General features: G+C 39.5%; 1 protein-coding gene across 1 annotated transcript; it reads left to right on the forward strand.

Annotated features, from left to right (window-relative positions):
• The first annotated feature begins 1,731 nt into the window (after nucleotides 1-1,731).
• LOC121952150 (voltage-gated potassium channel subunit beta-2) lies at nucleotides 1,732-24,410 on the forward strand. The gene is made up of 14 exons (XM_042498665.1): nucleotides 1,732-3,172; nucleotides 17,705-17,748; nucleotides 17,835-17,872; nucleotides 18,158-18,237; nucleotides 18,475-18,519; nucleotides 19,862-19,906; nucleotides 19,992-20,035; nucleotides 21,907-21,993; nucleotides 22,099-22,184; nucleotides 22,280-22,400; nucleotides 22,500-22,594; nucleotides 22,737-22,857; nucleotides 23,868-23,956; nucleotides 24,120-24,410. Exons 1-14 carry the CDS (start codon nucleotides 2,847-2,849, stop codon nucleotides 24,207-24,209), a joined length of 1,311 nt encoding a protein of 436 aa, XP_042354599.1. The 5' UTR covers nucleotides 1,732-2,846; the 3' UTR covers nucleotides 24,210-24,410.
• Nucleotides 24,411-24,497: the final 87 nt, after the last annotated feature.

Here is a 24,497-nt window from a genome sequence, read left to right on the forward strand (position 1 = left end):
AGAACAAATTGACAGGAATGATGAATGTTTGTATGTGTGTGCGTCTGCATTTTTATTTGCACAAGCAGTGAGGTTATTTTTGTGCAGATTGTCCCGCTGTGAGAAGCAGAGAGAGCAAACACCAAGCAGAACTGACTGAAACTTTGCGGATTGACAGTCTCCTCTGAGGATATGTGGCAGCAGAGTTTAGACTGTAAACACAGCCTGGAAGGAACTATTATCATTGCCTGGCCACAAATGACACATCCGGTTTATTTTAACATGATGTGATGTGATGCAATATGATATGATATGCCACGCGATGCCATGTGATGATGTGATGCGAGGTGACTTGGAAGCCATGTATCTGCTTTTGTTATGGGATGATGATGGGACAGTGTTGTGCATGGGCGGATCATGAGACAACGGTGCACTGGGTACAGATATGAAAAAGGCCCCACAACCACCACACTCACTGTGTGGAAGCTTTGTGTCTCTTTGAGGTTATTTTAGGTCTTTTTGGTATTTTTTTGTCACTTTGTAGTCACTTTGTGTTGCCTTATGGATGTTTTGTGTCTCTGTCAGGTAATTTGGTGTCTTTTTTTTGGTCATTTGTCTCTCCTTATAGGTGTTTTGTGTCTTTTTGACATCATTTTAGGTCTTTTTTAAAATCTTTTTTTTTTTTCGCTTTGTAGGCATTTGTGTCACCTTGTGGTTATTTGTGTCTCTTTCAACTAATTTTAGTGTATTTTTGGTCATTTGTGTCTCCTTGTGATTGTTTTGTGTGTCTTTGACATTATTTTGTGTCTTTTTTTGGTTGATTTGTGTCTTTTTGATTATTTTTTTTGTCACCTTGAAGTCATTTTGTGTCTCCTTGTGAGTGTTTTGTGTCTCTTTGACATCATTTTTTGTCTCTTTTTTTGTTGATTTGTGTATTTTTTTTTATCATTTGAGTCTCCCTGTGGTTGTTTTGTGACTTTCTGTTGTTTGTGTCTCTTTGAGGTCATTTTATTTTTCCTTTAGGCTGTTTTGAGTCACTTTTATTTCAATTTGGGTTTTTTTAGTCATTTTGGTCACTTTGTAGTCATTTGTCTCTATCTGTGGTTGTATTGTGTGTGTTTTTGCTTGTTTTGCCCATTTGCATATCTATTTTGTCCCTTAGCAGTTCCTTTGCATCTTTGTGTGGTCTTTTTGTGTCTCTTCTGGGTCACTATGTGTTAATCTGAGTGACATTTTGAAGGTTAGAGCCTGGGGGGCCTCTGACACTTTGGGTCCTGCTGCCTGTGCCTTGTGGTCCTGATTTCTTGTGAATGGCCCTACAGATACAGAGCAGATCAATTGGGGAAAAAAAGACTTGTTTGAAGTTAGAAACATGGGTGTGGCAGAGAGAGAGGCATGTGTGAAAAGGATGCTTTGGAAATTTAATGTCGATCAAAGACAAAATTAAAATTGAAGTGATAAATCCGTATAACATTTATGTGATTCCAGAGTTTTGGTTGCAAAAATGAATTTTAAAAAAATTGTAAGTGAGGATTATTTTTTCATTTCAAAACAGTGTGTATAAGCTCCGCTAACATAATGTGACGATGTGATGAAATGTGTGTGCACCAGTGTGATGAAAAATGTAGAGATCACACCCGAGAGAGAGAGAGAGAGAGAGCGAGAGAGAGTGAGAGAGAGCGAGAGAGAGTGAGAGAGAGCGAGAGAGAGTGAGAGAGAGAGAGAGAGAGAGAGAGCGCATCTTGAAATCCCCCACATTGCTTGTGTGTCGTGAACATTTTTGGAGCCTCTGGGAAATACGGAAAAGAAAAAAAAGTCGGACCCTTAACTGAAAAAAAGATGCTGAGGGAGAGCCAAAAGGCGGCACCGCGCGTTTGAAATGCCTGATTTTGGGGCCAGTGTGCCGGTGTTTTTTCCCCAAATGCGTGCACCGTGAGATTCTGTCGAATAACGGGAGACCTGCACAGCTGCTGCCGGTATGTGAGCGACTTCACACACTGAAGGTAATATTTAAAAAAAAAACGGCTCTGGTGTTTGCTCTTGAATTTCTGTTTCCTCTCTCTCTCTCTTTTTCTCTTGCATCAATTTGATGCTGCGTGAGGCTGCTGGGCGATGATGCATCGGTGGGGTTTGACTGTATGAATTCGCATCTTATAATTTTTTATTTTTTTTACCCTGCTCGGACTATGTAAATTCGCAATCAGTATTTAATTTTTGCTGAGCCACCTTTGCGACAAAAAAAAGACCATGCCTTATTTCGACGCGAGGTGCGAGGATGCCTGTAGCTGTGATTGTGTCATTGCTGCGGCACACTCCGGAGCTCCTCGGCTCAAGACAACTAACCTCAGCTGAAGAGAAGACAGCCAGCTATCAAGTGCTCCACCACCACCCCGACGTAAGCCATACGATCCCCGTGCATGTATGTGGGAGAAGGCCGAGGTGCTGTTGACTCTCTCCAGGGAGGCTTCTGTTGCTCTGAGGTTTTTGGGGCTTCCCATCAACTGCCACATCCCCAAATCCGTCTGAGGACTGCTGTGAGCTTACAAGCTTCCTGATGATTTTTGGAGGGCAGCCCTGATGCATCTTGCGAGTGTGAAAACTCAGAGAGCCCTTTTGCCAGGTTTGCATCACCACCAGACAGGAGACGGAGCAGACGGTAACTCTGTGTGTGTCATGTTAGAGGCTGGACTCCTGCCTGCTCCCTCCAGCTCTCAGCCAAAATCTCTGACCTGCCCTGTCTGAGGCCCCCTTTTTGTACGAGCATCACTGCAGCCACAACAGCACAAAACAGTATCAACCATCAGTTTGCAGACATTACTGTTACTGTCGCTCTATCAAAATAAGAGCCCCCGGAAACCAGGGTCAGGATGCAGGTGTCTTTCGCCTGCACTGAGCACAACCTCAAGAGTCGCAGTGAGGACCGACTTTGTGGCCTTCGCACTGCTCCACCTCCTGGGGGAAGCAGTGGAGGAGTAGGGGGAGGCGGTGGAGGAGGAGGCGGTGGAGGTGGTGGTGGTAGCGGAGGAGGAGGAGGTGGAGGTGGCAGTGGAGGAGGTAGCGGACAAGGGAGTAATGGCAACTACATGTCCCAAGGCTCGGTCAAGACCAGGGAGGGTCCCGGGTCCCGGCAGACTCCACAGGGCCATGCCCACATGAAGGAGGCCATCGGGCGCCACACCAGTATGAAGTACAGGTGAGTATCAGGAGCCGCAGGGGTGGAGGGTTAATCCACATCAGAGGGATTCATTTCACTTTGATTATGACGGCCTTTTGACCTCCAAGATTATCTCACAGGTAGATTATCATAATGAGCATCAGCGCAAATCCTCCGTCAGGGACGAGGAGGTGGCAGGTGGCCCTCCTCTCATCACAAAGTTCCACCAATCAGTCTCTTTGTTGAGATGAGATGAGGTGAATTAAAGGTTAGCACAAATTGTCACCAACACGCACCCTGTAACGTATTATACCAGCTGCCTACATATCCATTAGTGAGGATAAAAAGAGTGAGCGCTGTGATTTTTACTGACATTATAAAAACTGACATTTACTCTTCAAAACGCTTGTGCTGATGGATGCAAAAATGCTTATATAATCCATACCAAACAGCCATAATGTTATCGCAGCACAACAGACAGTATGCATATAGGAGAATGCCATAGGCTTGGGTGTTTTATGCAGATTTCGCCCTGGCCTCTTGCTCTTCACCGCAGATTAATAAAAAGCCTCCAATAACAGCCCCCCGGCTTTTCTTGGGGGCTTTAAAAGCATTTCATTTTCATAAAATAGTGGTGTGTCTCATGCATGGAAAAGCATAGATGCACACATCAGCTTCTGAGTCATGATGTAAAGGGGGAAAACAGACCAAAGAAAGGAGTTTTTCTCTGATTCAGTTCACCTTGATGGATTAGAGCTTCAGCTTGACAAGGACAGCTGTTCATGCAGCCTCAGGGGCTCTCAGAGGAGTGGACAATGATGTATAGAAATATGCATATAAAAATACTCAGCATGCACCAGAATCTATAAGCTCATACCTTCTGTTTCCTTCATTTAGGCTGGAAAATTCAATAACTAGGAGGAGGGTTTTAATGACCTGTTTTCCTGGTAATCAGGCTGATTGAATTGCTGCCATTCTCTTCAGTCAATCTAGTTTTCATTTAATAGGATGTCTAAAAAGGGAACGAGGTATGAGATGAAACCTGGATATCTTTCACTACTGTTTTACCTTGAGAATTGCATGCAGTCCTCTGATTCTGGTTTCTGCTGTCGTCTCTGGAAAAGTGTCACTAATAGGGAGTGCAGCAGCACAATAGGTCTATACAGCATATGGCCAGCTCCAGTTGCCAGTGGCAACACCCCAGGCATTGCCTTTAGTTTTTGTGTGTCTTATTTCCTCATCAGTCAGCACTAGCTTATCTGTCCCTTCTTGCGAGCGAGTCCTCTCAAAGCCCCACCACCACCTGACCTGCAGAGTGTGTTTGTGGCAGCACAGTGGTCGCACATTCTCCATTTTACACTGTTGTCACAATCACACTGAGGTCAGGAGGGAACAGGGATCTGCATAAAACATGTCGGCATGCTGGAGGAAGGAGTCTGTGTAGACCTGCAGAGTAAATGTCAGAGGTTTTCTTGACGTGACGTTGATTGAGGCCAAATGAGCAGCACAATAGAGCAGAAGTGAACAGTTGTTAGTACATATGATATACAGATGGCACGTATCTTTGCTACTATTTGCCTTGTTTGACTGCATGTTTTCTGATCCCCCCCTGCTATCTCATTAACCTGAGTATTCATCACTTGCCGGCAGGTCACAGACGATGGCACCTGCTGCCAGTTATCACTCCCACAAGCCCCTGCTGTCACCCTCTGCCCCAACTCTCTCTATTTGAATCTCTCTTCTTTAGCTCCTTTCTTTGATCTATGATACTCAATTTATGACTAATTGTCTTTGAAATACTACAGTGAACACTGTTGCAGTGCACTGCAGCATGCATGGGTGTGTGTAGTTAGTTATTAGATAAGAAAAAAGGTGATGAAAAAGTGACAATTGTGCAATGTAAAAAACAGATAAATTGTTTTGTTCAGGGATACTTCATAACTATATATATTGCTACCTATGTCTACAAAGTAGAAGTGTCTACGAATAATATTACATTTTTTTTTCAATTTTTAACCTACATTAGTGTATTTGAATAATTGGATTGATCAAGTGTCACTGTGTAATTACCACAAAACTTTTTCAATAAGAAAATCGGAAGTTACATTTCTGTAAAATAGGAGTGTTTACATCAACTCATTTCAAAACCTCTGATTTTCAATTTCATTTTAAAGGTACAGTTCACCCCCAAATCAAAAATACATATTTTTCTTCTTAGCTGTAGTCCTATTTTATAAAGCTAGATTGTTTTGGTGTGTGTTGCTGAGTGTTGGAGATATCGGCCATAGAGATGTCTGCCTTCTCTCCAATATAATGGAATTAGATGGTACTCGTGGTGCTCAAAGCACCCAAAATATACATTTGAAAAACTCAACATCAGTGTCTTTTTCCACAAATCATAACCCAACTGCACAAGATAATCCACAGACTTGTTGTGAGCAGTTGCATGTAGGAACTATATTTCCTTTAAACCAAACTACACCCGCCAACTGTATCACCACGCAGAATGAAGTGTGCATCTACTGCTCGTTCATTTTCTCTGCTTGCTCACCACTGAACTAGCTAACATTACAGCTCAGGGGAGGAGGACGCAATTAATGTTTACATCTGTCATGAGCACAAGCTTTTCGTTTCATTTCGTTTCGAGTAGATGCACACTTCCTTCTGCATGGTGATATGGTTGGTAGGTGTAGTTGAGTAAAGAGACAAAAGTTCCTGCATATTGCTTACAACAGCATCTGTGAAATATAAGTATGTCATAACTTGGAGATCACGATTTTTGATTTTTGGCACTTTAAGCACCACAAGGCAAATGCCATGCAACTATAATAGGCTATATTGGAGACAAGGTAGACAAGGTAGACTCTATCTCTATGGCTGATATCTCAAACACTCAGTAACTCACACCAAAACAATCCAAATTTATAAATAGCACTACAGGTAAGAAAAAAAATGATTATGGGAGAACTGTCCCTTTAAAACAAATTCCTCAAACCTAGAAAAGCCCACAGTTACTGAGCAGAAAAACAGCAGTGAGAGTCTTTTTTTTTTTTTTTTTTTCCGGGGACCTGTGGAGGTGAGGTGAGTCTCGAAGTCTCTCCGGCAAAGTTCTGTCACTCAGCAAATTGGCCGTTTCTATGGTAACCAAGCCCTCTCTTTTTACCAAAAGCAACCTGGTAAGCAGGTCAGGTACATTTCCAGGATAGATTTATCTGCCACTGTTGGACATTTCTCATGGATTTTTGCAATGTAATGCCTGCAGGCGGCTGGGTGCAGCTATCTTGGTGCACGGTAGGAGGAGCATGGAAGTAGGGAAGCCATATTAAAACATTCAAAATAAACATTGTTAAAGAGTTAAAGATTGTTCAAAAAATGTTGGTTGTAGGATCTAAAACAACTTTAATGAGGAGTTCAGGGACAATCTGCTGTTTCTAAATCCTTCATCCTGAGGTTTGCAGAGAGTAAAACTAAACTTTTTTTAGCTTATCATTTGTCAAAGGAATAGTTTGACATTTTGGAAAATACACATTTTGGCTTTCTTGTGAGAGTGAGATGTGAAAATCGATACCACTTCATGTCTGGATGCTAAATATATAATATGAAGCTATGGGCAGCAGCAGGTTAGTTTAGCTTAGAAGCCGACTATAAAAAAGACTTGATGGAGGGGGGGGGCAAATAACCTGGTAAAACAGCTATGTGTCAGATATACACCTCAGTATGCTTTTAAGGTGCTGGTAGGCAGATATTACTTTCATACAGAGCTGGGATAGCTGTCTCCCTGTGTTTCCATTTTTTTGTGCTAAGCTAATTGGCTTCTGGTGGTAGCTTCAAATTAAAGGGACGTATGTGACAATGGAGTCAACCTTCTCATCAACTCTGTTCATAACACTTCCATTACCCTAGATAGACTAGTAATTCTCCAGTCACTAGTTTTGCCATAGAAGACCCTTTAGACTACGAGCAAAGCCATCATTCTTGCAAGCGTGCTAAGCTAACAAACGCAAGTTCAAATAGTAATAAAATTACGTTTGAGTGAAATTTGACAAATATGGACACCGCTACTTATTGTCTTCACGTTTTTTTTTTCTTTTTTCTCAAGGTCCACTTACAGTTTCTTCAGACGCAGTGTGTCAGTGGACCTTAAGTTAACTTGATTTTCTCAAACTACTATTTCAAAGCTAATAGATTACCTCTGTTACTAAACATTTAGGATGTTAGGACTAGATAAGTGATTTTATTAGTGTGGCTGTGGCCCCCCTGGCCCCGAATGGAGGCACCACTGCTCGCTGCCCCTGATATCTTCTTGAACTCTGATATGCTGTAGATGACTTCAAGCAAAGTCATGTTTTCACAGTAGAAATGTGTGAATTATATAGTTAAACCAGTAGAAATGTCCAGTAAAAGTTAAAATACAATAAAGCAGAATACCATACAGTTAATAATATCTTATACCTGCTCTGTGTTTCGCTGGAGAACATAGCTTCCCCGTATTAGCATTTGTATCAGGATTTGAAGTGTTCTGACATTCAGCCATGCAGAGAGGCACAGAGTACACTTGAACAGTGAGTTTTGAAAGCCTGAACTCTCAGCAGCTGATGAAGTAATGATTGAGTCGTACTGATGAACAGCCCTGTCAAGTTGTACAGATATATTGTGGTCCTTTAGTGCTGTGAGACGGTGATCCAGCCCCAGACTTATCACTCACTCAGTTTCGCTCTTTTATGCACGCTGAGGGCACAATGACTTTACAGCTTTCAGTTTGTTCATTTGATCCCAGACTATTTAATGTAGCCTTTGAGTCGCCTCATACGTAAAAACTCTTAAAAGCTACGGAAAAAAATTTAGCAAGCAGACCATTCACACGGTCATAAAAACCCTATGGACATCATAATAAATACCAAACAGTGATAAAATATGGACTTCACAGAGTGGAGTCGTGATGAATAATAATAAAGTGATAATTGAGTGCTTTGGCCTCATATTGTAATCATGATTTATAATCAACAAAAACAAATGGTTTGTAGCAGGCAGGAGAACAAGGCCGCATGCTGCAACAACCGTGACCTTCAACTCTCCTCTCGCTGGGTTTTGGAGTTTCCGGTTGGCTAAGCAGATTAGTGACATCACTTTGAGGTCTTGCAACAAGTCACACTGTCTCTTCACTTCATTTCAGTCTGGCTCCTAACCAAGACATATCCATATCCAAGATGTTTCTGGCTGCTAAACTGCAAAAATCTGGCTGCTTATTTCATCTGCCACCTACTACTATGTATTAACAGGCGGCTGAATGCTATAATTATAAATCATGGAATTGTACAATATTTTAGACTATCGTTTGTACAGCTGCAAGTTTAGAAGGGATTTTAAAACGTGTACACAAAGCAGATAACTTAATCTTTTCCAAAATGTTAAGTGACTGCTGGGTCAGGGTTGTTTGATGAGGCTTACATTTGTCAATATTTTCCTGTGAATGGAAGCTGCAATCCGCAGGGGCAGGCGAGGCCGGAAAAATGTACGTCACGTACTCTGAAAAGACTGTCTAGTTAAAGTCAAAGTCTGATACTGTCTTCCGACAGACACAAAGTCATCATTACGTCAGAGCAGAAACACAGCTTAATGAAAAACTGTCTTCACAGGACCTGGGAAAGTCTCAAAAACGTATTTAAATGTATGATCTTTGTTTCAGATCTTTGCATTTTGCAGATATGAACACGTTTTTGGACTTGTACTTTCGTAATTTTATCTGATCTTCATTTGTCTGGAACAGGGACATACACTGTGAAAGTAATTTTAGTATTTTCACAAAGTTCATGTCTTTGTAATAATAATAATAATAATAATAATAATACATTTCATAAAATGCTTTAGAGGATAAAAACACACAAACAACAGAATCATTAAGTGTTAATCATAAACGCAAGAAGAACCATATTGCCATCAATAGACCAAAAAAAGCAATAAGACATAAAACAGTAATAAAACAGAATTAAAACTAAACAATAAAATTTATGGTTTAGGAAGGTAAGATAGAAGGAGAATGGCTGGACTATAAAAGTGTGTTTCAAGAAAAGTCTTAAATGATAGATGTAGCCATCCTAATCTCTGGAAGGTTGTTCCAAAATCCAGATGGCGAATGCTCTGTCACCTTTGGTTTTCAACGTTGTAGCAGCAAGGGACCTCTTGCTGCATTTTTTTAAATTGAGTTGTATTTGAAATAATTCTTTGAATACTTTTGGGTCTATTCTCATTCATACTTAACTATAGCTGCTAAGTTGTAACATGGCCATGTGCGTTAGCTTCAACTTGTCCAGTGGCTTTGGAGGTGAATGGTATGTCAGACATCGAAAAGTTACAAAATGTATCTTACGAGAAAGTCTATACACTTGAAATAGTAATACAGCTCATTGCTCAGTATGTTTCAATAGTACGTGACTAACCTCGCCATTATGGATAGCTGATTTTTAATTAATTAACTGACATCATTGAACAAATATTAATGAAAAACAGTCAGCCTATCCTGTTGTGTATTGTAAATTATGTGGCTTTTTTTATGAACAAGTCAGTTGATCTTTGCTAATATATTAAATTCATGTCAATGTATATTTTCAGACATATTTAAATGTTTGAAGAAAAAAAAGCCTTAAAACTTAAATGAAAGTATCAAACAATCACGTTGGCGGCCCCTGTTGAAGACCCACAGTGTAGAATTAGGAACCACACAGAGAGCAGCATTTGAGGACCCTAGGGCTCGTGATAGCATACAGGAGGTTAAAATGTGTACAGGAGGTTGAAATATAGCTTTTGTGCCAAAATGTTTCGGGCTTTAAAAGTGACCATTTCAAAATCAACTCTAAAACTAACAGGCAGCCAGTAACAAGGTGGATGTTGATGATTCCTCGACAGATATGACAGGTGGATAGGTGGGATGTGTTCTTGTTTTCTGGTAAAATGCTGGCAGCTGCATTTTGGATTCATTGTACTTGAGTCATTGTGGCAAAGTAGTTGAAATGTTTTAAATCACAGAAAAACACGAGAAACTTGGTAAAAAGAGGGACAGGTTGAAACATCTTAGTGACTGCATTTAATCATTTTAAATTCATCGCGCTGTCAGAGTCTGTATTTATGAGGCAGCGGAGCAGGAAACTGACACATCAGTCCATTATTTGGCCTCATCTCGCAACAGACATAAAGCAGGTTGGCAGGTAGCAGCACAGTGCAGTGACCTTTTCAAACGCTGGATGGTATTAATAAACTCCTTTTGAACATGTTGAGACGTCTCAAAGTTATCTAGACTAGACGTTTTTGTATTTTTTCACTCGCATTTTAAATCCCAGTTCCCCTTCAAAATGATGAAAGGAGTGCTACATGTATCCTTATGTCCAGCAGCCCCAGACGTTGAATAAAAAGACACACAATTGACACAAGTATAAAAGGTTCACAGTTTTCACATCAGCTGTTGTAATCTCTTAGCTGTGCCACTTCATTACGTGCAATTTTAGTTAATAGGAGAGTCACGACCACTAAAAAAGAGTTATCCCTCGATACGCAGCATTAGTGGAGAGCAGATGTGTGTGTCTGTGTGTGTGTGTGTGTGTGTATCTGTGTGTGTGTGTGTGTCTGTGTGAGGGAGAGAGTCTTTTGTGCTTTTTTTTTCTTTTACATTTGCCTCGCTCACAGCATGTCTTTTTTTATAATTAGGACAGACCTACTTTCCTAACTGTTTTAATATAACTGAATTAAAACATCACATTACATGAGAAAGTCCATTGTTTAGCCTAATTCATTAATAATGGACAGAGCAAGAATTAGAGCAGCGTCAGAATTAGAAAGGGTTCTTGTGCCTCAGAGTTAAAGAGTTAATTACATTACATTACATTTTCTTACTTACAGTGGTATCTAGCAGTATAGGTAGTTCTTGTTTTATTTTTCTTATCTGTCCCTGAAATTGATGCCTCTACATCAGAGTGGGAGTTTGTTGTGCTCAAAGCACTTGAAAAAAAATCTATTTTTCAGTTCAGCAGCAACTGACACAATGTCCCTGACCTCACCTTTCAGTGAAACTACTTTCTATCGAAGAAATATTCCCTTTGAAAACAGGTTTGAGGATTATCCATAGGTCCAAGGACACTGATCATAGAAAAAAAAGATTTTGGTGATGATTTTTAAAAAAGTGCTGTGAGCACCACGAATAAAAATTAATTAGCCTTCACTGCATTCAGGCGGCAGCAGAAAGCTCTGCATGGGTGAGAAACTGTGTTCTCTGTAATTTAGGTGAAGTGAACCTTTAAAACCCTGAAACGGTGCATACAGCATTATTAAAAGAGAACAGACCATCCGGCATCTTCCCACAGAAAATGTGTGTATAAGCACACACACACACACACACACACACACTGACGCGAGTGTTATTAATATCTAGGTGTGCTTCCCTCTGGAGAAAAGCCTGCTCAGCATGTGTGTGGCATTTTATGACAACTGCAGGAAAAAAAAACTCCATCATTTGCACCCAACCATCTGTATATAGTGTCTTCCTCCAGTCTCAGGTGAAAACTTAACTGTAAATGTCAGCACAGGTTAAAATGCTGACTACACCATGACGGAGCACCTGTGTGTCTCCTTTTTCTCCTCTATTAATAATGTATGGAACAACCAAGTCCCTATAATCACCTTGTTTAGGGTTCATGATTTATGGCGAGGGGGAAAAAAATAGACAAGTAAACACAGGAAGCCCTACTTATAAAGGCTACAGAGAAGCATCTGTGTTTCTGTGTGCCGCGCTCGGAAGTGCATCCATGCGTGACTATATGTAGATCTGTGCCTGTGTTGGGAGTGTAATTCCCATCAAGCGTGAACATTCACGTGAAAGCATCGACTGGCCCCTCTGATGCCAGTACATTATAGATCTCGTCAGTTTTCCACGTAACGCCCGCCAAATCCATGTCATATGAAATATAGGCCGAGTGTCTGCGCACATGCACATGTGTGAGAGTGGGAGAGCCTGTCATGAGGGAGCTAGTGAGAGGAAAGAGAGAGCATGTGTCTCTCCAGACTCACTGATAGTAATTTAGCAGACTGCAGCACTGCAGAGAGCGGTGGAGTTGAGAGCGGGGAGGGGGTGGCCAGTTGTCACACAGAGAAACAATGACATCCTCCATTGCCCAGAAACAAAAAAAATGTGTTTTATGTGGCACGGCAATCATGAAATACACCCACTAATACACACTAGTTTCCCTTTTGCTCCTTTAATGATGTGCTCATACAGAGAGCCTGTCAGCTTCATGCACTTGTTTTTTTTTTAAAAAAACATACTGAATATGAGTACATTCAACCAGGAAAGGCATGCGTTTGTGTAACACTTGTGAATGCTACCGGATGCTTGACAAATCCCCTCAGTGCTGACTCATGTTTAGTTGTTGCATTTTTTTATTTGTCACACATATAATGTGTAATATAACACATAGCATTCTGTTTTCATCATGGTACTCTCGTGCAACTAAGGTAGTAAACACAGTTGGATACAGGCTTTATTAAAGGAGCTTTTTATGATATTTAGAGCTTTAATATAGCAGCAAACATCTATTCACTATGTAAAGATATAATCCTATAGTCCTGGGTAGAGAATGAAACCTCATTGTTGTGGTCGATGGTGCAGCTAAGTGTGTGTGTGTGTGTGTGTGTGTGTTAGTGCATGTAAGTCCCGTGTGTAATTACCACTGCTATTCACTGTACTCCTATGGCACTCCTAATTGTAGTGAACTCAAGGTTTTCCCCAGTTAAGGCCCTGACACACCAATGTTGGGCCATTGGTGAGTGTCTGTCACCGTAGTTGCTGCAGTGTGGCATTCATGGGCTTTGTTTTTGCCTATTTAGCATACTGAATCAGTGTTGGAGACAGCAGAGCCAGTGGGTGAATGAAATCACTCTGACTGGCTGGTTATCTCAGCGCATTGTCACAACCCGGCTCTTAGATTGTACAAAAAAGAGGGAGGAACACAGGTAAAATTAACCAGAAAAAAACTTATTAACTAAAATAACAAACTACTCAACAAAAATTCAAACAAATTGCACAAAAAGAAAGGAGAGATCTGTAGAGTCGGTGTTGTCAGGAGTGGATGAGTGAAAATGTGTTGTAGAGGATGCTGCAAAGATGTGGTGAGGAGGTCTGCAGGCCAAAGACTGGCTGCTGCTGCTCTTATGTGCATGGGGCACACCGTGCTCAGGTGTGTCCAATGACACTTTATTGGGCTCATCAAGGCCGCTGCCCTGGAATTATACAACAATCAGCAGTAGCAGAGGAAACAAGCAGAGGATACCAAGTGAGGAAAGTGAACAAAGCGCTAAGGTCAAGAGGGAGTGATGCCGAAACAAACTTGTTATAAAAGGTAATATTGTTTCTCTTTAGCCATTGAGCTCTTTTGAGCAGTAACGTTTCCTGATGGTTAAATAAAGTAAATATCCTTTGTTCTTTCAACAAATGCTAATGTGCTTACTGGCTAACTAGCATCAAAAAAGTATTCTGGTTTTCTTTTTGAACACAGTTACAGACGACAGCTGTATAAAGAGTTATTTCCTCTCCCCCAGGTGGAGAAAGTACATGCTGGTTGGCCATTGGTTGTAGGCTTTGTGGTGTGTTCATGCGCAACGTTTTGGCCAAAACATGACAACGTAACGCAATGCATCAGTCAGTTTCATCGCCACTAGTTCCTTAATGTCAGTGTCTGGTCCTTTGATATCATTTGCTCTGTCAGGACTGTTACTGTTGTTAGCACTGTTAGCTCTATGAGCACCATTAGCAGCTAGCTGCCAGCTCACTTTTTGCTCTATTAGTACCGTTAGCTGCTTGCTGTCGGCTCAGCCACCTCCATGTTGAGAGCTGTTTGCAGACAATCCTAGCTATGAATTATAGACACGCTCTGAATATCTTATAGAGCCCCTTGAATGTGATGCTGTGATTAACTGCCAGTGCAAAATTAGCCTTGTGCTAAATAATAGGCTTTTCATACAATGTGCAAACAATGTAAAAACATTTTTTCTAAAAGAAAATTTGAAGTGTAAGTGATATAATGAAAACAAACCCACAAAACACCCAGTCTGCTTAATATAATGATTAAAAATATATAGTCGCAAATACAGCATTAGTCTTTTACAATGTGGATGCAATTTTAGACACAAAATGTAATTTATACCCTCTCAGTATGCAGATAGTGATGCAAATAGTTTATCTTGCAGGTGATTTTTTTTTTTTATGTATTTCAAGCCTCTCTTTTTGTTTGGAAGCTGTAGGGAAGCTGTTTTAACTAGCGGGGAATATTTTTGGGGTGCTGTTACTGGTCCAACCTTGTCAAATGTTGTTAGACAAAACAACAACTCCCTTGAACTCCCCCTGACTGAAGTCGAGGCAAAAAGGCAAAATTTGATGTCTGTCACAAAAACTACCAGTAAAGGAGTAAAAACAAATGAAAAAAAATTATAATATTTGATTTGGGAAAAAGTCTCTGAAGTGTGTTATCTCCCATGTGCGTCATTTATATTTACTCCCAGTGTTCAAAGTGACTGTCAGTGTGTGAGAACAGGCAGAGCTGTCATTGGCTGACAGACAAGAGCCAGATTACCATACAAGGAATCATCAACGTCAAACCCCACTAACAGTTTTTCCCTCTATGTAACATCTCGACCTTCCACCTGTGTGCTATTTTGACAGAGTTTAAAGGAATGACACAAACAATATGCGTTTCACACCCACACGCAGTGCACACATGAACAGACCCCCCCCTCCACAGAAAACATTCACACAGTGGGACACAAATGCTTACATATGCAAGAATCTAAAAATAGCTTGAGGTCAGGCATTAAAAATAGACCAGAGAAAATAAAAGCAGGACTCGTTCGACTGAGTCTAAATGCTCTGACAGTCTGTCTTTCTGCATTTGGCTATTTGTGGCGGATGCGGGCAGGCAGACAGGCAGAGAGGGGAGAGGCGCTGGAGATGAAAAGACGGCGAGCAGCGAGTTGCACTGCAGTTCTGCTGCCTTTCCAGCTGGCTCCCCGGCTAATTAGAATGGGGGAGAGCACGCGTGGAGGAGGAGAGCAAGCATGAAGCCCACATCATTTTCAGCTGTACATGCTCCTGTGGTCAGAAATGCAGCTTTTCTGCTTCTCGCTGCTCGCCCTTCAAAATTCAGCTGTCTGGATAATCAGATGTGGCATGTTGGGTAATGGACTCCTCTTAAGCTTATGGAACATTTTGGGCCACTTACGTTACGGACCGGAGAGGCTTCAGCCTGGACTGTATCTGAGCGCCGTTCCCTCCAGCTGTTTCACTGACCCAGTGTAATGCACCAAAGTGTTCACATACGAAGGATAAAAGGTCAATTGTTCAGAAATAATTAGACACAGGCAGTAATTTAACCACAGGCGAGAAAGACTTTTCACTCAGCAGCAGTGGTGAGGGAAGTATTCACATCCAGGAACACTGTGGAATGAAGTTATGTTAACATCTAGTGTTTTTTATGTTTTATACTTAAGTTGAATGTACACCTGTATTATGTTACACCCCATTTACTTTATCATAATTGGTTTTATTTTTCCCTCATTGTATTTTTATGGTAAGATTGTGTAAGATCAGTATTTTTTTGTTTTGTGTGTATGGGCCCCAGGCACAGGCCCAGGAGGCCCGCTGGCCTTCACCTGCAAAATGTCCCTTAAATTACTATAACGAGTACTGGCCAGAAAGAGACAAAAAAATGACTACAGAAAGGGCAAAATAATAACAAAGAGGCAAAAAATGACTAAAGATACGTAAAATGACACAAATTGACCACAAAGAAACACTAACTAACTAGAAAAAGGGGCAAAACTGACAAAAATATCTACAAAGAGACACAAAATGATCAAAACAAAAACACCAAATGACCTCAAAGAGACACAAAATTACCACAAATAGACACAAAACAAATACAAAAAGACCAAAAAATTACAAGAAAGATATACATAATGACAAAAAAATACACAAAATGAATACAAAGATAAACAAAATAACTAAAAAAGGGGGAAACCTATAAGAAAGAGTCAAAAAAATGTCTACAAAGAGACACAAAGTGACCAAAGCAAAGACACAAAATTGTCATGATCTTGTGTTTTGTCTGTTATCTTGTGGACTTTGTTTTGGGATTTTGTGTTGATTTTCCTTGTTTCATATTGTACATGTTCCATTTCCTGTTTTATTTTGTAGAATCACTCCATGTGTCAAGTCTGGTTTTACTTCATGTCTTTGTGTTTTCTCTGCTTTTTATATGTCACATCTGTCTTTTATCAGTCTTGTTTGTCGTTCCCTCAGCCCAGTCTTCACTGCACACCTGTTCTGTTTTAGTTTTGTTTGCTCCACCATAGTGTTTCCTACCACACCCTTGTTGTTAGCCTATACCTGTGTTTCCCTCCTTTTGCCCGTGTCCACCTTCTCCAGCTGTGTCTTGCTCTATTGATTAGTTCCCATACCTTTGTCTTTCCCTTTGTCTGTTCATCTGTAGTCATCACTAGGCGAGTTTCAATCAACCCTAAAATACACCTAATGGAAACAGGTAAATTGAGAAAAAACTCCTGTGTAGTTCAAAAAAGTTTTCATGCTTGCATGAGGTGGTATTTCAGGTGATTCAAAAAAAACATATCTTGCAAAACTGCAATAGAAACACTTTTTTGACTTTTATAGGTCACGTCGCTTTGGCTATGCTCTTGTCGGAAGGAATTGGCTCTTTCGGGCATGATGCAGCAGGCGCTGTAAGAGGTGTTATTGCTTCACATAACTTTTCAATAGTTGAGCGGATCATCCAAGAGTGTTAAATCCACAATTCCTCTGTGAAAACATGGACTATCACCTCCCAGAAATCCCTTATACATGACATGGGGCTTGTCTTTCCACTATCACTAGTATAACATGCCTATGTCGCCTTCGATTGGAAGTAATAACGTCTAGTGCGGTGGCTGCAAAAGAAATAAACCTGCTAATGTTTTGAACATCCATCGCCATGCTTCTTGGAACGTTATCGCAAGAGGAGAAGTCACATAACATCACTCAGTGGAAATGCAGTCATCTTGCTGTTGTGTTTTATCGACATTTTGAAAATATCGCTCAAATTTTGCCTAAATCTGTAATGGATATCCAACTTCTGTGTTCCTCGCTGTGTTTTTCTACATGTTCTTCACCATGTTAATGACGTCCCTGAGTTCTTCCCTGTCTCCCTTGTGTCTTCCTGGTTAGTTTCAGTTTAGTTTTGATTAATATTTCTTTTGTCCATTATCTCAGAATTCGTCCACGTGCAGGACAAACCCAAACAAAGTAATCCTTTACATAAGTTAAAATACTCTGAATATTTTAAGACTACTATACAGATGTAGTAATGTCATGAAGTAAAAAGACTAAAAGTACCTGAGAACTGCACTTGCTGTCACCCACAATATCAAAGAACTGTAAGATATTTGTGCAAATGTGTTCTAAATACCCACACATCACGCCACCTTTTTTTTAAAAAAAAAAAAAATCATTTCACAGACCTTTTTTCCTGTCTTTTTCCACAGGAACCTGGGGAAGTCAGGCCTTCGTGTTTCCTGCCTCGGGTTGGGTAAGTTGCTTTGAAGGGAGGAAAATATTCATCCCACTTCCAACCCTTGAAACGAAACAAACGTCTGTCTCTCTCTTCTTGTTCAGGCACCTGGGTGACATTTGGATCGCAGATCTCTGATGAGGTGAGAGCTCTGTCGTCTCTCTGTTTGTACGAGGAGTCGATTGCAGAGAACCTTCGCTCATATTGCTTTTGTGGAAAAACACTGAGGGCGAATCTCAGTGTTTTCAATTACAGAAAATCCCACAGACCTCATGCCTAGAAACTAAAGTAGCTTGGTGAGAAAGATATTAGATATTATCTCTGCTGTATTCTCCGCCCTGCATCGTGCCCTTCACAGGCGACCTCTGTGTAATTGGGATTTGGCCACCGACTCCCTCTCTCAGTCTCAATTTTTGTGTTCCTCCAGATGGCGGAGAACCTGATGACCATAGCTTATGAAAACGGAGTGAACCTGTTTGACACGGCAGAGGTGTACGCCTCTGGAAGGTCAGGCTTCACTTCCTCCTCCAAGAATTGACTAAAACTTTTTCTTCTGTTTTCTACTTTAAGTATGTTTTTTTTCTCTTTTGAGGCAAATGAACAATGCAATCGTGTGTTCAGATTTCTTTAACATATGATATGTCTGACATATGTCTGCAGATTTCTCCGCATGACTCAGTATTGTTGTGCAGTGATCTGAAGTTAGCATCAACCTGTCACAGTAAATGATGTGTTTCTCCACAGAGCGGAAATCACTCTAGGGAACATTATCAAGAAGAAAGGATGGAGGTGACATTACTCATTTTTCCAATCTGACTCATGCATGTGAAAAGCTCTCTATGACATTATGAATTCTTGAAAGTTTAATAATCCCTTATAATCCCCTTGCTTTTCTGAAGTGCACTGCTTGTCCACATGTTTTTGTTACTGTTGGATCAGGCGCACCATTAACTTATCTCAAGGGAAATTCATACTTTTCAGACAAATGACGAGCTTTAGCCTCAGAAAGACTATAAAAGGATTAAAATGCTACCATGTGAAAATAAATACTGGTGGCCGACTTGCCCAGCTGTGGGAAATGTTTTAGATATTTTCAATCTGGAGAAAAAATGAATGGATAAGTAAAAGTCAAACTTTGAATTAAGAATAAGAATTCTGTCAATACTGCTTTTTATATCAGATTTATAGATATTTAAAGAAATACAGTACTGGCCCACATATATTTTTTAATGTGCTAATAATTGCAGACATACACAAAGACAGCTACGATTGTTATAGGGGAGACTGGAGTTGGCTGGCACACTTTTCACTCTGCCATATTTCTCTGGCATGATTTATGTAAAAATATTATAACCACCAACAAAAGAAAGGTTAAGGTATCTATAAATAAATGTTTTATTGTATACACATTTGAGATTAGATTTGTGCCAACCAGTCCCATCACGATGTTGATTGGCACAATGTTAAAAACACTTTAGTTACAAAAAAAATAAAGCAACCAGAAACTATTCACACATTCAATCCATACCAACATAGAGTCAAGAAGAGAAAACATAGACATTTAATAGAATATCTGCCCATTTCTGTAACCAAATAATATTTTTAAGCAAGTCATACATAGAAATGCCTTATTAGTTTTGCCATTCAAAATAAGCATTTGAAATAATAATAATCAAAAAATATAAATAATATAAATTAATATTTAATATAAATTAATTAATATAAATTAATTAAGTTGTTTTTAATGTATCAAACTAGTTTTAATCTCTTATTAAAATACAGTTATGCAAAAATGTAGCTGATTCCTTTGTCTAATAACTAGAAGTAACACTTTCCCAATATTTATATGTGATACACTTTTTAATATGATTAGTCCACAGAACACTTTTTTTTAACATAGTAGATGTGTGCAGGTGAAGACAGAAAACATTTTTATGTTGCTTTTTTTTTTTTATTTCTGTGACCTTTAAAGGTCCAGAAAATAGCTGTGTGCCAACCAACCCCGGTCTCTCCTACATAGGATACATAATAATAAAAATAATAAATAGAACATAGAATATTTCTGATTAAAATTCTTTCAATTAATTTCCCCATTAAAACTGTAATCCTAACCCTCTTGTGTACTTGCCAGGCGTTCAAGTTTTGTCATCACAACAAAAATCTATTGGGGCGGCCAGTAAGTATAACAATAATGGACTATATTCATTCTTTAAAATCAAAATCCCCGTTTTCATTGATTCTTTTATCTCATTTATCCACAGAGCAGAGACAGAGAGAGGACTCTCCAGAAAGCACATAATTGAAGGTAAAGAATGATTTTACAGTAAAGCACCTGGAATTAATTTTAAAGAATCATAATGAAATACATTAAGGCTCAGGATTAGCACCAGCTCCTGAAGCATGAGTTTCTAAATTTAAAAAAAAATCAAGAAATTGGCAAATTCAGAGTTATAGATTATTGCTAAATTTCTAATGATTTGCTGAACACATGTTTAGAGGTTATTATAGTTCAAAGGTCTGTTTAATTTGAATGTATGCTGCTTTTATTGTATATAAAATGTGCCTCAGGGTGCACTATCCCTGAACAGATGCTTAGCTGTGATGAATCATGATCATGTGATGACCTTTTAATCTTTGAGCGCTGAAGCCACTCCATGTCACAGCGAATACATCAATATATCCTCAAATCAAATAAATTACCATGTTTTGTAGCATCAACAAACAAGTATATTGTTGATGGTTGCAAGGATGTGTTAGTAGACTGTTTACTAGTAGGAGATGAAATGAAGGATTTTAGCCAAGGTGAGAAATCACCTAATCAGCTCCCCCTCCCTCCAGATAATCCTAAAGAGAGCTTAGTCTTGTATATGGACATGTTCTATGTATGTTTTGTAAGCAGCGTGGCCTTGGGGTGAACATTTACGGTGGCGTTGAAAAGACTGTTTGACCGTCGTTATCATGAGGCTATTGAGTAATGAGCGAACAAGGACTGAGCTCATATTTAGACTTCATATTTTACCTCATCCGTGACTTCAACCTCTATGGTAAATAGCTAACATACTCAAGGTTGGAAAGTTGGCACGCAGGAGACGTAGACGCAAAAGAAATTAAGAAAAAAATTATGTAGAGTAAAATTTTAACATCACACATTTAACATTTTCCCCTGTATAAAAATCAATTGTTATCCTTTGTGTTGAACAATGCAGTTAATCACTACTTATCACTATCTTAATGATTTAATATTGCTTGGAGGCTTTCCCCTCCTCGCATTCCTATGTTGCACCACACCAGCTTGGTTTTAATGATGCTTAATGATGACTTATAGTTTTACAGTTAACACTTTTGAGTTCTGCAACAATCCTGTTTTATGTGTTTTGCATCCATACATGTTATGAAGTTCATTGTTCTTCAGAGGGGCTGGTTGTCCTTTTCCCTAAAAGACAAATATACAGCTTTAATTTGAAGGGTTAATCCACCAGTTGTGGTGCCAATGATTATGTAATGTTAACACATTATAAATGATTATTGTAAACATGGTGGGCATTGAACCTGCTAAATGTCAACATTTTGATAGTGAGCATGTTAGCATGCTAATGTTAGCATTTGGCTCAAAGCACCACGTACCTTGGTGCAGCCTCACAGGGCCGTTGATTCAGCTGATGACTCTTGGTGTTTTTTATTATAATGATGTCTAATCACAGACTATTGTCTATTCTTAAGTATGTATATCTCTGCTGTTCATTGTTGCTTTGTACACACATTTATATTTTTTATATTTTGTACATACTACATACTAGTTTTATGAATTGTATTGTAGCATAAGGCACAGTTTTATATTATAGACACTTTTTAAAATATTTTACACACTCAGCAGATTATCCATACTGTAATTAATATATTCACATATTGGTGCTAATTGTCTAATACTGTATTTCTTTACATTTATATTTTTACACACTTAAATACTCAGTATATTATATATACTTTTATTTACATGTTTTATTTACATTTATTTACATATTGTACTAATTGGTTAATATTACTGTATTTCTATTTTTACATTTCTATTTTCTACTTGCTATAATTCTCTATTCTGGCATCAGAGCAACTGTAACAAATCACAATTCCCCCTGAGGATCAATAAAGTATTTCTGATTCTGTGTCTGATTGTGACAGGTTTAAGAGGATCCTTATCAAGACTCCAGCTAGATTATGTGGATATCGTTTTTGCCAACAGAAACGATGTCAACAGTCCAATGGAAGGTCAGTTACATATGTTTAAGATGATTACTCTTGTTTGCTTCTTCTACCCGTTACCTACCTAAAAGGTAGCAACCTAAACATGATGTTTTCTTCTGTGACTTGCAGAGATTGTACGGGCCATGACATTTGTAATAAATCAGGGTATGGCCATGTACTGGGGAACCTCACGCTGGAGCGCTATGGAAATCATGGTGAGAGCTGACTCTTTAATACCTTTAATATTGTTGCATTATGGCACAAATGCTGATTGATAACCATGACATTTTGTTTGTCTGTTTGGCATCAGGAGGCATACTCAGTGGCACGCCAGTTCAACCTGATCCCGCCTGTGTGTGAGCAGGCAGAGTATCACTATTTTCAGAGGGATAAAGTGGAGGTGCAGCTTCCCGAGCTCTACCACAAGATTGGTCAGACATCCACAGTCTTGCAGCTCCATTTATTTTTTATTTTTAGTTTAAAATGTATTCTGTTTAATTTAAATATCTACCTTGATTTCATTCTTATAGGTGTTGGAGCAATGACCTGGTCCCCACTTGCTTGTGGATTAATCACAGGGAAGTACAGTGATGGTGTGCCAGAGTGCTCCAGAGCGGCAATGAAGGTCAGTTTGATTTGACTGGCCCTCCTCTGGGATTCCTCTTGCTGGAAATCACCCTCAGTGTAATTCTGTCCCTGATCAGTGGGGTATTGCAGTGTGAAATCAGTGCGGTGTCAATGCTTTTCTCCATTTTGCTCCGGTGAAGGGATACCAGTGGCTGAAGGAGCGAGTGAACAGTGAAGAGGGCCGCAGGCAGCTCGCTAAAATCAAGGAGCTCCATCTACTGGCAGACAGACTGGGCTGCACTGCTGCACAGTTAGCCATAGGTACGACCCAGGCACATAACATGATGTGACAGTGTGGACGTACACTGAGGCTCCATTTTAGTGATGTGTCACTGGAGGTTAGAGTTGAACTATTTTAGATTTGCTTTTTCTTTTAATCTCTCATGTTTTCAGGGTAAAAACTATTAACTCAAAATGTTCAGTTATTTCACAGATAAGATAAAAGTGCTTTGATCGATTGTGCAAAGAGATAGTTAGGCAATAGATTTAGGGCATCAGGCAAATGTTCACTATGTGTACAACCACCTTACTGCTGATCAATAACCTTATCAGTTAATAACATGACTTTCATCTTCGTGTTTAATCAGTAGTTTTTATTCATTTTTAGAAAGCATGGTTCGTCCAGTATGTATCTTCGCCTGTCTACCATAAAATGTAATGATCTGGATAGCAGACCAGACCATAGTTGGTCAGTTGTTATTAGGCCAGAATCACTACCCAAATATTTTTGGTAGATGCATGTTTAAGTTTGCCATTTGACACTGTTGAATTTCAGCAAAATACTAAAAAACACAAACTTTGACCACTTTTCTTTGGTCATCACTTATATACTTTTATATATAAGTGTATATATACTTTTTATACACTTTTAAAGCTACAGTTGGTAACTTTTATTATAGCCTTTTGTAATATTTACTGAAAATGTTGCTATTTTCTGAAAGAAGTGCATGAGACAGATACTACATGTAAAAGAAAACAAAAAAAAAAAAACAAGTCCCTCCACCTCTACGGACTACCTTTATGACAGTCCGACAGTTCATTAACAGTGACTGGTTTACAGCTGTAGTAGAGATTCCTCAACTCTGATTGGTTGTTTTTATTCACCTGCAGTCAGGCCATTAAAAGGCAATAGAGTAGGCAGAGGAATATGATTTGTTTGTGTGAATATAGTGTCAGTTTCAGCAAACATGACAAAAGTTATTTTTCATGAAAGTTACCAACTGCAGCTTTAATTGAGCATAAGTCTCACTGGTTTTGTCTCTTTTTCACAGCCTGGTGTCTGCGCAGTGAGGGAGTCAGCTCAGTACTTCTGGGTGTTTCTAATACAGACCAGCTACTTGAGAACCTGGGTGCCCTACGGGTAGAACTACTTTCCTTTTTACTCCCACATTAATAATTCTGCCTGACATACTGAATCATAGTCGTTTAAACCATTAGATACGCCACTTCGCGTACAATGCAAAGTGACAAAACTGACTAAAAACATCAGATCACATTTTAAACTGATTCCTATCTTTTCGCAGATTTTATCCCAAATGACCCCTCAAACCATTACCGAGATTGATGCCCTGCTGGGAAATAAGCCACACTCCAAGAAAGAGCTGCGCGCCTGAATGATGCAAATCTGAGTGACAGATGATGTTTCGAGAAGACGAAGAAGACAATGACATTGGGAAACATCGCTTTTTGCTCTGCTGTATACTCAACAACTTGCATGTCCTCGGCAACATTATGCTTCCAGTATGTGCGCATATCCATTTTGCGCAGTACATTGTATCATGTATTAAAAAAAAAAGATCTCTATCGTAAAAAAACAAAACAAAACAGGTCATATATTGCTCACTGCCGATTGTTCACAGACCTATTATTTCCACAGAGGGGGAGGCTGGCTGGACTGACAA

Source organism: Plectropomus leopardus, chromosome 13 (assembly GCF_008729295.1).
Source record: "Plectropomus leopardus isolate mb chromosome 13, YSFRI_Pleo_2.0, whole genome shotgun sequence".
NCBI classification, from domain to species: domain Eukaryota; kingdom Metazoa; phylum Chordata; class Actinopteri; order Perciformes; family Serranidae; genus Plectropomus; species Plectropomus leopardus.

Excerpts from the sequence above, each read along its gene's own strand:
- LOC121952150 (XM_042498665.1), top strand. The coding sequence starts at position 2,847 with ATGCAGGTGTCTTTCGCCTGCACTGAGCACAACCTCAAGAGTCGCAGT. Across the intron at positions 18,520-19,861 it reads ATCAAGAAGAAAGGATGGAG|GCGTTCAAGTTTTGTCATCA; the intron begins GTGACATTACTC and ends TGTACTTGCCAG. Across the intron at positions 19,907-19,991 it reads AAAATCTATTGGGGCGGCCA|AGCAGAGACAGAGAGAGGAC; the intron begins GTAAGTATAACA and ends ATTTATCCACAG.